This window comes from Physcomitrium patens, chromosome 10 (assembly GCF_059467195.1).
Source record: "Physcomitrium patens ecotype Gransden chromosome 10, ASM5946719v1, whole genome shotgun sequence".
NCBI lineage: Eukaryota > Viridiplantae > Streptophyta > Bryopsida > Funariales > Funariaceae > Physcomitrium > Physcomitrium patens.
Window position 1 is genome coordinate 3,899,241 of NC_143419.1, and position 11,767 is coordinate 3,911,007.

At 43.5% G+C, this 11,767-nt stretch overlaps 2 protein-coding genes across 5 annotated transcripts; one reads left to right on the plus strand and one right to left on the minus strand.

The window, feature by feature from the left end:
• Positions 1 to 397: 397 nt before the first annotated feature.
• LOC112287542 (vacuolar sorting protein 39) lies at positions 398 to 7,641 on the plus strand. Of its 4 annotated transcripts, none has more exons than XM_024530604.3 (16): positions 398 to 466; positions 881 to 1,406; positions 1,563 to 1,774; positions 2,012 to 2,149; positions 2,343 to 2,486; positions 2,962 to 3,074; positions 3,593 to 3,810; positions 4,032 to 4,240; positions 4,443 to 4,623; positions 4,893 to 5,053; positions 5,337 to 5,564; positions 5,790 to 6,029; positions 6,197 to 6,494; positions 6,777 to 6,979; positions 7,182 to 7,280; positions 7,388 to 7,641. In XM_024530604.3, exons 2-16 carry the CDS (start codon positions 983 to 985, stop codon positions 7,565 to 7,567), a joined length of 3,048 nt encoding a protein of 1,015 aa, XP_024386372.1. In that variant the 5' UTR covers positions 398 to 466; positions 881 to 982; the 3' UTR covers positions 7,568 to 7,641. The 4 variants fall into 4 exon arrangements, with proteins under 4 accessions (XP_024386372.1, XP_024386374.1, XP_024386373.1 ...); XM_024530606.3 differs by having other exon boundaries at positions 460 to 565; XM_024530605.3 differs by lacking the exon at positions 398 to 466 and adding an exon at positions 473 to 611.
• Positions 7,642 to 7,777: 136 nt separating this feature from the next.
• On the minus strand, positions 7,778 to 11,066 carry LOC112287543 (mannosylglycerate hydrolase MGH1). The gene is made up of 7 exons (XM_024530609.3): positions 10,307 to 11,066; positions 10,057 to 10,180; positions 9,559 to 9,891; positions 9,238 to 9,443; positions 8,832 to 9,127; positions 8,404 to 8,587; positions 7,778 to 8,276 (listed from the first exon to the last, which is right to left on the minus strand). Exons 1-7 carry the CDS (start codon positions 10,540 to 10,542, stop codon positions 8,066 to 8,068), a joined length of 1,590 nt encoding a protein of 529 aa, XP_024386377.1. The 5' UTR covers positions 10,543 to 11,066; the 3' UTR covers positions 7,778 to 8,065.
• Between the last annotated feature and the right edge of the window lie 701 nt (positions 11,067 to 11,767).

Sequence of the window (11,767 nt, forward strand, 5' to 3'; positions counted from 1 at the left end):
CGATCCACTCTTCTACAGTCAACATCAATTAGGCATGTCCATTTTTGAAACTGAGTTGCACAACGACAGATGGTGGTGGGGATCGCGGGATGAGGCTCGTGATCGGTAAGGGGCGGGAGCAGACGAGGGAGCGCAACGAGAAACACCCCTGTAATATATGACGGATATATTTACAATTAAAAATTTGACAGGGGTATATTTTAGAATTTCCCTTTATTTAAAGTATGAGGTGTATGGCGGTTACCCACTTACAAGTAGCCACGTGTTAAGAGGCCATAAGAAAGTGCCACACACCAATCAATTCTAAGCATCCATTGTCGACGTGGACTGTCCACGTGGCTATCGGCTTAGACTAGGGCTGTCCTACGTGGCCATCCTCTTCGTGAACTCAACTAGGAGCTGTTGTCGTTGGCTATGGCGCCCTGTTGCGGGATTGAGCTCCGATCACACGGCCCGGTGGATGCAGGTTTTGTTTTATCTTTTCCAGATGTTGGATGTGGCGAAGGGTTTCGATTTTTCTGCTGAAGTAGAGGTTTCGCCAATCGAATTTGGTATCGATCCTCGTGTAGGGTCGCAATATCGCTTCTCCAGAAAGAGGCCGTCGATTGAATGTAGCTTCAATTTCAATCTGTTCGCATGCGGTGTAGTTTTGGCAATCATTTGGATTGTCGCGTTGAATCGTGGCTGTTAGACAGAGGATTTTCTGTGAACTGAAATTATGTACAGAGACGTAACATGTATCAGGGTTTATTTGTTACTGCTTTTTCGGGGGAGTATATAGATGATCGCTACCCTCGAAATTATTGCTAGAGTTAGTTTGAAGGTAAATTCACAGGATGGACTCGAAGGCTGACGTAGTTGGATTCTGTTCTCTTACCAGGACGCTTTTGAGGAGTTGAAGGAGAAGATTCCATCTGTACATATTGTTTTGGTAACAGGAAGGGACTGACCTAAGGTCTTGCCCTTGCTCAAGCTGAGCATCATGGTTCACAATGCATTTGATTTGGTTCAAATTCTGAAAGACTGTCCTGTGAAGATCGACAGTGTGGGACTATGGGGGTCCAGGATTCTTGTTGGATGCATGGATGGTTCATTGCGAATGTACGTGCCTGAGTTTATGGATAATCCTACCTCATTCAAGGAGCCTGATCTATCGTCTGGCTCTTATATTCTCAAAGATACCCGAATTGGTTTTGCAAAGAAAGCAGTGACGTCCATGGATGTCTTGCAATCTCGTAATCTACTGATTACACTCTCGGATACGGTTGCGGTTCATTCCTTGCCAGAATTTGACCTTGTTGCATATCTAACGAAGACAAAGGGTGCAAACTTATATGCGTGGGATGAGCGGCGGGGGATGCTGGCAGTTGCAAAGGCCAAGAGACTCTTTCTGTACAAATATGATGGTATGACGGTCCCATAAAGATTTGCATTCCATCCGCTCGGTACTGCAATCAAAATGATGAATGCTGTTATTTGAGTGGAAACTTTGTGTACCATATGATGTTCACTAGATCAACTATCATTTCTCATTTTTCATCCAAACTCTGGATTTGTTGCAGGGAACAAAGATTTCGGAGAGGTGAAAGAGCTAGCAGCTCCTGATGTGGTCAAGTGCATGGCCTGGGTTGGAGATTCCCTATGCCTAGGGATCAAGCGCGAATACGTCATTCTTAATATCTCCACCGGCGTTAGTTTTGATGTCTTTCCTTGTGGTAGACATGCAAACCCGCTTGCAGTACCGCTTCCAAATGGTGACCTATTGCTTGGCAAGGTATATGAGTCTCACTTAAAATATTCGTGTAAATACTCATGGATGCCATGGAGTTCCAATTCTTGCATTATGTCCTTATGGACAATGAGTTGATTTACAAAAATATTTCTTCGTAAAATGATTTTGAATCTTGCTTACCTCTGAGGTTTCCTGATTAATATGTACTTCCAGCATTAATTTGAATCTTACTTATATGTAGTGGTTGTAAAGGTCTTGCTAAGTTTGCTTGTTCTACAGGACAACATTGGTGTGGTAGTGGATCACAATGGCAAGTTGTCGCATTCTGGTGAGGGCAACTTAAGCTGGTCAGAATCACCTACCAGTGTTGTCATTCAGCCACCATATGCCCTGGCCCGGTTGTCTCGTTTCATCGAGGTTTCTTCCTCCTTCAGCTCATTGTTTTTAATTCGACGTAATTATATGTACCATATATTGTTCTATCTTTTATGAGTTGCTAGTTCTTGTTGTTTTTTGGTGCCTTTTGAATGTTAGTCTTTGTGCATTCCCATACTTTCTTGATCTTGTTTCATTGTCGATCTGATCATCTGACTTTGAACATTATCTACAGGTAAGGTCGTTGAGAGCGCCCTTTGGGTTGGTCCAGACACTACCACTTCGTGATTCACATGTGATATTTGCTACTGAGGCTGGGATTATTGCTGCATCTGACTACTCAATATATCGCCTCCTGCCAGTTCCTATTGGAGTACAGGTTAGCATGTAGTATATCAATGTGTACAAGCCATCCTTGATTGACGTCAATCAATGCACAGGTTCACAAGTATAATTATCACTAGCAAATGTTTTTCGCAACATTATGACTGTATTTGTATGAAGGTGTTAGACATCCAGCATACATATGATGACTGTTTTTAGTCACACTGGTACGTTAGGGGCACGGTAGCTCATCCTTATGTTTAAATACTGACAGGCTTCAAACTAAAGTCACTGAAGCAATTAACACGCTGCATTTCTTATAACTGTGTGTCGGCATCAGATACTAAAGAGGTGCTCAGATAGGTGTTCCATAGAGAGTAATAAAGGCCGAGATGGTTAATGCGTAAATGTTCGACAGCCATATTTGCGGTTTCCGGTGGTTGATTTTTAGCTTTTAACGGCATGTTGTATTTTTTACCTGCACTCGTGTCTAATTTATTTATTTATTTATTTTTTTCCCTGCTTTGCAGGTGGTCCAATTGGCGGCTTCTGGAAACTTTGAGGATGCTCTTGCTCTGTGTAAGTTGTTACCACCAGAGGATGCTGCATTACGGGTCTCTAAAGAGGACGCCATACACATTCGGTAGCGCTTCTCTTGTCTCTTTCAATCTTTGTTGAGAGCGGGTTCAGACAGCTTGCTTCTGTTGCAGTAGACATGCTAGTTTTTTATGTCTTTAGCGATTTCAAAGTTTCTTAGTCATGCTCCTATTCGTCCTTTCGTGGCAGCTTTTCATTATTCCTTTTTTCTAAGTACTTTTCACTCAATTGACTATGTTTGTTTGTAAAAGTCTCTCGTAAAATTCTTGTGCGTCATCCTTCGTGTAGGTTCTTTTTAAATTAGGCAAGTTGAAGCCAGTTACGTGGATAGTGCTTTCATCAGAATTTGGATTAACTGGATCTACTAAACACAAAGTAGCTTAGAATTGATGCCTTGGTTGCTTAACAAGATCTGGAATGTATGCAACAGCATGTTTGTATTGTACCATAGGTCTGGGGAGAATACGGTTTATCTTTCTATGCAAATGGATGCTTTAGGTGTCCTCTTTAATTTGGAATTTGCAGTTTATAACGCTGATTAACTTCTTATCAATGAGAGTGCAGGTATGGTCAGTACCTGTTTGAACAGCAGAAGTACACTGAAGCAATGGAGCACTTCGCTGCATCATCCCTCGATTTACCTACGATTCTATCTTTATTTCCTATGATCAAGCTCCCAAATGTCGGTGTGGCAAAGGACCTTCCAAACGTTAAAGAAAGCGAGTCTGGTGCTACTACTCCAAGAGGGTCACTAACGCCTTCCACGTCAGAGACTCTAGAGGGTAAAGACATTCTAGCAACACTTTCAGACTTTCTGATGACGGCCATGAGTGACAGGAGCTGTAATAATTTTTGAAAAGAGTGTATACTTCAGATGTGCACTCTGATTCATTCTCCTATTGTCAGCTTATAACTGCGTGAACATAGAGAATGAACTCTCGAGTGCACAGGAATGTCATGTGCGTGCACTCCCAAAGTTGACGATGCTTTCTTGCGAATGCAGATACTGCAGTTGCATTGCAAAGTCTTGCATTAAACCAAGGGCTTGATTCAAGACACAGAAAAATTGCATTGGGGGCTCTTGCAACTTTGTTGTTGAAGAAAAGGGGCTCTGTGATTGCGCAAGCAGAGGCAGAAGAGACTGAAGCAGCAGTTGCTGCCATGGTTGAGGTCGCTGGAGCTACCCACCGGCGAGTCAGAAGTGTTGACAAGGTAGGTGAATTAAGAATTGTACTCTAATTGATTATCAGATTTGGCATCTCATAAATTTGCTGGCTCCTATAAATATACAGGGACATTCCATGCGATTCCTCATTTTCTGCTTCATCCAATTTGTTACAGCAATAGAGGTAGTCTAATGTAGAGTTCATGTGGTCTATATCAATGTTTGAATGAGGATGTTGCTCCCTGACAGCATGCAGAGGTTGGAGAGGAGAGAAGCGCACGGAACTCGGGTGCCCGAGAAGTTGCAATGATTTTAGACACGGCCTTGGTGCAAGCTCTACTCTCTACTGATAACTTATCAATGGCTTTGCAAGTGCTAAGTGGCCCAAATTATGCAGATGTTGATGCTTGTGAAGACGTCATGCTTGAAGGTAACACAATAATCTTGGTATACACGGATGGACTTGTTTACTTGGTGACATGTCCTGTAAATGTATATTGTGCATCTCGATCGTTCTTTTAATGCACAGAATGTCTTCGAAGACATCAACCTCTAGAGTATTTGTCATTCTCTGTGACCAGACTGTGGAACCAATGAGTCCATACCATTTTGATTCCATTTTCGTTTGTCTTAATAATGATCTCAGGTGTGGAAAAGTTGAGTTTCTTAATTGCCATTACCTATTATCTACACTGGCAGGTGGACATTATGCTGAGCTCGTCCAGCTCTACAAGAGTAATCATAAGCACCGGGAAGCTCTTCTTTTCTTGAACCGTTTGGCTGAACACCCCGAGTCTTTTGCTATGCCACCAAAGAATCCCGAGCAGTTCGGCCCCAAGGCCATTGTTCAGTACCTTCAGGTTTGTTTGACACCTCAAATCGTTGTGCAAGTCATGTTTACTTAAACACTGAGTATTAACAAACCCTTTATTACTGCTTCAGGTGTGCTGCTCGTTTTGTAAAGTGCATTTCTTACACTCTACCATTTCTCTTGTTATCGACGCTAATTTGTTGATGACGATCGTACACGTCGTACTTTAATGGACTTTCCTCTACATGATTATTATGATGACCTTTAAATTATGTACTTTGTAAAAGTTTAAGTCTCTGAATATTGCCCGAAACGCGTATGTGTGTCGACAGGCACTAGACAGTGTAGATCATGACCTCGTAATAGACTGCTCCCAGTGGCTTCTCAAAAGCCATCCAGAGGATGCACTAAATCTATTTGTTACTTATGACCCACCTCTACCACCCTCATTGGTGCTCTCAAATCTTAAAAGCAATGCACCAAACCTACAAATTCCATATTTGGAGCAAATCATGGAGCGAAGACCAGAGACAAGATCGCTGGAACTTGAGAATGAACTGGTATGGTCAGACATTCTTGTGTCCTTCAATGTGCGTCTGCATTGATGTGTGCTTTTCCCTTTTACCAGGTTTATGTGCTTCCTCGGTGACGGAGTCAGTTATGTCCAACACGATGTTTTTCTTTCGTTTCACATATGAAGGCTTTGATGTTCTGTGACATGGGTTTTTATTGCTTGAAAGTATACAGAATTATTAAGGTCACAATGAGTATTTGTTCGTCCTCAGGTACAACTTTACTTGACTAAGGTGCTGGACGAGCGTGCTGAGCACATGTCTCAAGACAAATGGGATGAGAAAAGTCATAGTGAGGCTCGCCAGAAGCTCTTAGCTGCCTTAGATTCGTCACGATTTAATGCTGAGAGGGTTCTACAGCGGTTGCCCGTCGATGGTCTGTATGAAGAGAGGGCCTTCTTGCTGGGTCGTATGCGACAGCATCGCCTTGCGCTTACACTTTATGCTCACAAGGTATGTGGTGTAGTCGCCTGCCTAATGTCCTGAAATAATTTCTAATATCCTGACCACAAAATTCAGAGTATTTATAATACTGTGGGGTTTTGGAATACCCAATGCTCTTATCATCATCAATGCAGTGGGTTCTTTTATCCTTCTAACTAGAGGTGTCCTATTCGCAGCTCCATGAAGCCGACTTAGCTCTAGCTTACTGTGATCGTGTATTTACTCCCACTGCTTCTGCCTTGCAACGAAACACAGCCTCGCTCGCATCTTTGGCTTTGAGACCGCAACCGAAGGACCCAGCAGCTGCTAATATCTACCTTATACTACTGGAAGTCTATCTTAAGCCTAAAGCAGCAATACAAGAATTCGATCGTTCTATTGCTAGTCTTGCTCCCGTGAGAAATACAATTAATCAACGAACCACCGCAGCGCCACGTGCCAAAGGCATCAAGAAGATTGCACAAATTGAGGATGGTAAGAGATCTGCATTGTTTGTCTATTTGCTAGTGATTTTCTTCCTTATTGTGCGCTGAATTAGATTGTTGAATGTGGCATGCTTTCTTATGTATGCCAGTGTCTGCTGCTTTTAGGGCATAGGATTGTGGATTCATGTTCAGGATAATACTTTTGAGATTTGCTCTGGAATTTGTAGTTACGGGGTAAGACTTGAAAGATGGTTTTTCGCATTTACTGTTAAGCTACGAACAGCTCTGACATAGGATATGGCCTTCTTGGATTTTTTTGTTCCTATGTTAGATGTTTACTTTGGGGGCCCTAGTACAGACAGTACACCAGAGAATGGTCGAAGTGAAAGCGAATCAGAGCCACTTGAGCACCAGAGTACTATAGCAGATGAAGGCATAATGCTTGAGGAAGCACTGACCCTTCTCAGCAAACGGTGGGAGCGTATGGATTGTGCCCAAGCTTTGCGCATGCTGCCTTCTGATACAACTCTTCAGGTATTTTTGTTCACAACCACAACAATGGTGGTTGATGTTCTCAGTGTTCATGCTTTAGTGTGTGGACGCTGCTAAATAGTAACCTTTCTCAATAATTATCGGACTTCAAAAGATATTAAACCTTAATCGTAGGCATCTTCATATAAGTGTGTCAAATTTTGTTTAATCTCACTGACAAATTTCTATTTTTCGTACTTTGCAGAAATTAATAACGTTTTTGGAGCCCTTACTGTGCAAATCGAGCGAAGCGCATCGCAATGGGTCGGTGATCAAAAACTTGCGTAGAAGTGAAAGCCTCCAGGTATACATATCTCTATCTGAATTCGAGGTGCATTTTTCTTACTTCCTAGATTTTCAGTCGGTGCAGAATTCGACTGTTTTGATATTTTGGTTGTTTGACCTTCCCAGGTTCGAGAGGAATTGACGGAGTGTCGGAAGCGGATGGTGCGAGTTACTACTGATAGGACATGCTCCATTTGCCAGAAACGTATTGGCAATACTGTTTTTGCTGTGTATCCAAATGGAAGTTTAGCTCACTTCGTTTGCTTTCGCGATCGCCAAAGCCCAAAACCAGGCGCCGGCTCATAGAGCATTATAAAATCTTCCTTTAATTGTTTTGAACAAATTCCATCATACTTTTATATAGTAGATTTGACGTTGTATATTCTTTCTGCGTATTTTTCTTGTTTTTTTTCGTGAGAAGAATGACGTTAATCGTCTGAATGTTCTAATGTATGAAAAAAATAAATAACATAAAAAATAAAAAATAAAAAAATCAGCGTACTTTTTACCAATTAGTTTCAGAGTAGTTGTAGAGGTTTGGGATTTTTCAGGTCTAAATTAAAACAAGACGACGAGTTTTAGATAGATGAAAACTACATAGAAGTTAATCTAGGAACATTAAATAATCAGCTCATTGTCCATCGTATAGATACGAGGACCTGTATACGAGCCCCTCTTTACATACAAACCAACATTCACAGTTCTCAATAGGTCCCACTCCCATCACCCGTTGCCAGTGTTCAGGCTAATCATCAGGCCAGTGAATGAGGTTTAATGTGATCCCACGTACTAAATGATCAATGATCAATCTAAATGTTTTTTAGGCCCACTCAATTTGTGGCCGATTGCAATAGCAGCTGGTCGATCAAGCCACGCTAAGCACATGGCCGCCGTCCATGAAAACTGCTTACCCCCGCATCCATCTCCCGTCATAGGGTCGAAGTACTCCCTCAGTCCAGCCTTGCTAGTTAAATCAATCGAGTCTTGCTTGATACGATTTGCAAGTTCCTCATACCTACGCAAACAATCGATATGTGAATACATGCAGACATAAATGGACCCTCTCATTCGAAACAAGAATTGAGCACAACGTATGTCGATTCAAAAGCGAACGTGATCAGAAGGTTGGGTGGGGGAGAAACCCGTAGTGTCGAAGCCCGTTCGAGATCATCCAGTTGATGATGAGCCACACTGGGCCCCGCCAGTAGCGAAGTTGGTCGAAGCGGGGATCTTCTGGATCCAAGCTCGGCACTCCATACTTCACCTTGCTCAACCACCGCTCTAGATTGGCAACCAGCTTCGCAGCTTGCTCCTTGGATGCCACGCCTGTGTGATTCGAAGAGGCCGAATTAGTTACACTGTTCTGCAGTTTTCCAGTGTGCTTTGTGCGAATTTGGCCATATTCGTGATGGATTCAGCTACAAGAGTAGCAAAGCAAGAACGACTAATAATTGTTTCTTCACATATAGCAAGTGCGAGTTTAGGACAATATATGAAGATCGTGTCGAACAAGCAGTACTCTGAAATAATTGCATGAATGAAACGAGAGCCGCACCGTGACCACGATTACCTGCAAATAAAGGGAGGAACGCTGCTGAAGTTGCAGCGTTGGCAAGCTTCCCTGTGATGTGATCCTGGCATTTATACACTCCTGTTTGATCGTCCCAGAGCATGTTAAACCCCTTGAAGCCATCGTCCAACCATCTCTCTATCTCCATCGCTTCCTCCTGCTTACCAAGTTGCAGCGCAATCCACCGCAGATCCCGATTGGCACGAAACAAAATGCTGTTGACACATAGATCAGTTACATGGAAGGGGGAGATCCAGTAAAGCTGGTCTGGGTCGTAGAAATGAGTCTTCTTAAACCTGCAATTACGTTGCCGTGCATAAATGGTGAATCAATCAAACCGCTGTTTGTGAATAAACTAGGAGTGAACATTGCAATGAATGTGAAATGAAAGGGTTTAATAAATTACCTGTACAAAAGAGTAAGATAATGATCGTAAGTGTCTTTCGTTGGCCGCATGCTTGCATCGACGTGAGTCAGGTCGCGGCGAACATATGGAGGAAGGTCGATGTCGATGCGGAATTTCATGGGTTCGTCCCACGCAGGGCTGTTGTCCATACCAGACTCCCAAGGATGTAAGATAGCCACCACGCCTCTATTTTCAGGGTCGCGAGCCTGCACATCCACATCCAAGAAAACCCAATTTTCAATCCTCGTACATCTTTCTTCAAGCATCTTCAAACAGAGAATTCACTGCTTGTGTTAGTTTTTGTTAAGATAAATTAAGTACCTTATACCACCACCGATGCCATGCAAGCATCTTCGGAAACAAGACCTCGATCTTTTCTTTCGCCAGGTCTTGCATCTCGGCGTGCTCGTACAGGAATCTCGCAGCCATCGCAGCAACAGGTGGTTGCGAAATGCCAGAAGTTTTGCTGGGCTTCTCTGGCGTGCCCCAAATCTCAGGACCCGGGAAGTACGTCTCAGAGAACTTGTGGAAGTTGATGGAGGCGACCATTCCGTCAGCCCACTGGTCCGAGAACAGAGTCTCTAACTCTTCCCACGATCGCTCTTCGTCGAAGACAGCCCATCCAGCTGAAACGATCGCCGAGTCCCAATTCCACTGCATAGTGCAACCCCAAAGGCAGTTTGAGATGACCGATACACCCTCCTCGACAGATCCTTCACATTCTGTAACAAGAACCTCGACATTCGAGCATTGCAACAGCAAGAAGAAGAAGAATATATGTATATATATATATATATATGTATAAAGTGATTGCGTTACCTGAAATGGGTAGAGGCCTTCCGCAGGCACAGTGTAGCCACCGCGATCATTCATGCGGAGAACATGTATAGAGTTGCGCACAATATGAGATCGCACATCTTCCTCCAATCGCTCCTCGTACTCCCTGCTTGCGAACGATTCAATGCACTGAATTGACACAGTGCGTGGTGAAAGACGAAATCATGTGGAGGATTATGGAACCAGGGCACGACACTTCCCAAGTTCTGAACGAAATAGCAAGGTGACTTACAAGTGACCAACGGAGAAGAGGCGATGCAAGCTCCGAGACCTCCAATTCTCATGATCCAAACCTGTCCGGAGGGCCACTTCTGTGGCTTGTTGGCCCCGATCATTGGAAGGAGAATGACGACCTTTCTTAGCTTTCGTTACCGGATATCGAGGTTCCGAGGGAGTTGCAATCAAGTCTGTCATAGTAGAAATCAGCTCCTCTTTCTGGGATGCCATGAAATCCTGCGGTGGTGCCATACCTGCTTTGGTTCTCTGAGCCGTGCCTTCAATCTCCAAACAGGCGCTCCAGATCAATCACCCTTCATGCCAATACAGAGAAAAAAACAAACCGATGTTCTTTGTCGACCACCACTATGATCATCTTCACGGCCAAATTGAAGCAATCAAACGTTCGCAGTCCTTTAACGCAACAAGGCTTGGCAGCATGTCCAGAGGAACTAAACCCACATTCGACTTGGATCTCAACTACGCACGCTCATCTCCCACAAACGTTCACATCCAGCAACCCTACGACCAAAGACACTTCTCCCCAACGTACGCTGCCGAACAAACTTAGGCCCTCTGTGTAGCACCCCACGAGCAAAAAGCAGGAAGCTTGCAAGCCGGAATGTCATAGGAAAACAATACTATTACGTCACGCATAAATCTTCGGAGAGATATTATAGCTACGTAATTGTCAAGACCACAAATTATGCTGACGGGCGTGAGAAAGAAAAGGTGACGATGTTTCAGAGAATGCGCGCACGTCGTTTCCTGTTCTCTCGAATCGAATCAGATGCAGAGACCGTCAAACCAATCAGTGCCTTATAAGTGAGTGGCTCCCTACTTTTATTACCATTGCAGGTTAAGTGAACGCTAACATCCCATTTTTCACCATTGGACTACAAAACGGTGGATAATGAATGAACGTACGTCTGCATTCATCACTGCACAAATGGTGGTAGAAGACAAATCTTGACAAAAAAAAAAATCTTCTTTATGTCCTGTTACATACTTCAAGTGACGTATCTTCGTTACAGAAACCACAGTACCGAATGTTACAGTTCTCGGCCACATCATGTATTTGCTACATATCTCAACCTTGAAATGACAATTTAGTTCAGTTAAGACCAAGCGAAAAGTCGACACATTGTCCAGTTTCTTGAGCTGAAACAAACTTAGAAGTTGCGTTTGATGTTCTGCAACTGAAAACCAGCGAACTCTCTCTGGCCGAGCTCACAATTCTGGAAGCTGGAAATGGTGAGAGAAAGGGCGGGTGGTGGCAACTCGCAGGTTACAACGAAATGTGGAGAATCGAGATTCAGGGAATCCTGAAGCTTTTCGCTGAATACTTCCAACGGGGCTCCTTTTGGCTCCATTCTCCTGATGGGATTTGGAGCCCGTTGTGGCCACCCCTCAGAGTGACAAGTGTGAAGCAATCTTTACGCTTTACATCCGCAAGTTGACTTGGTAGTTTTCATTT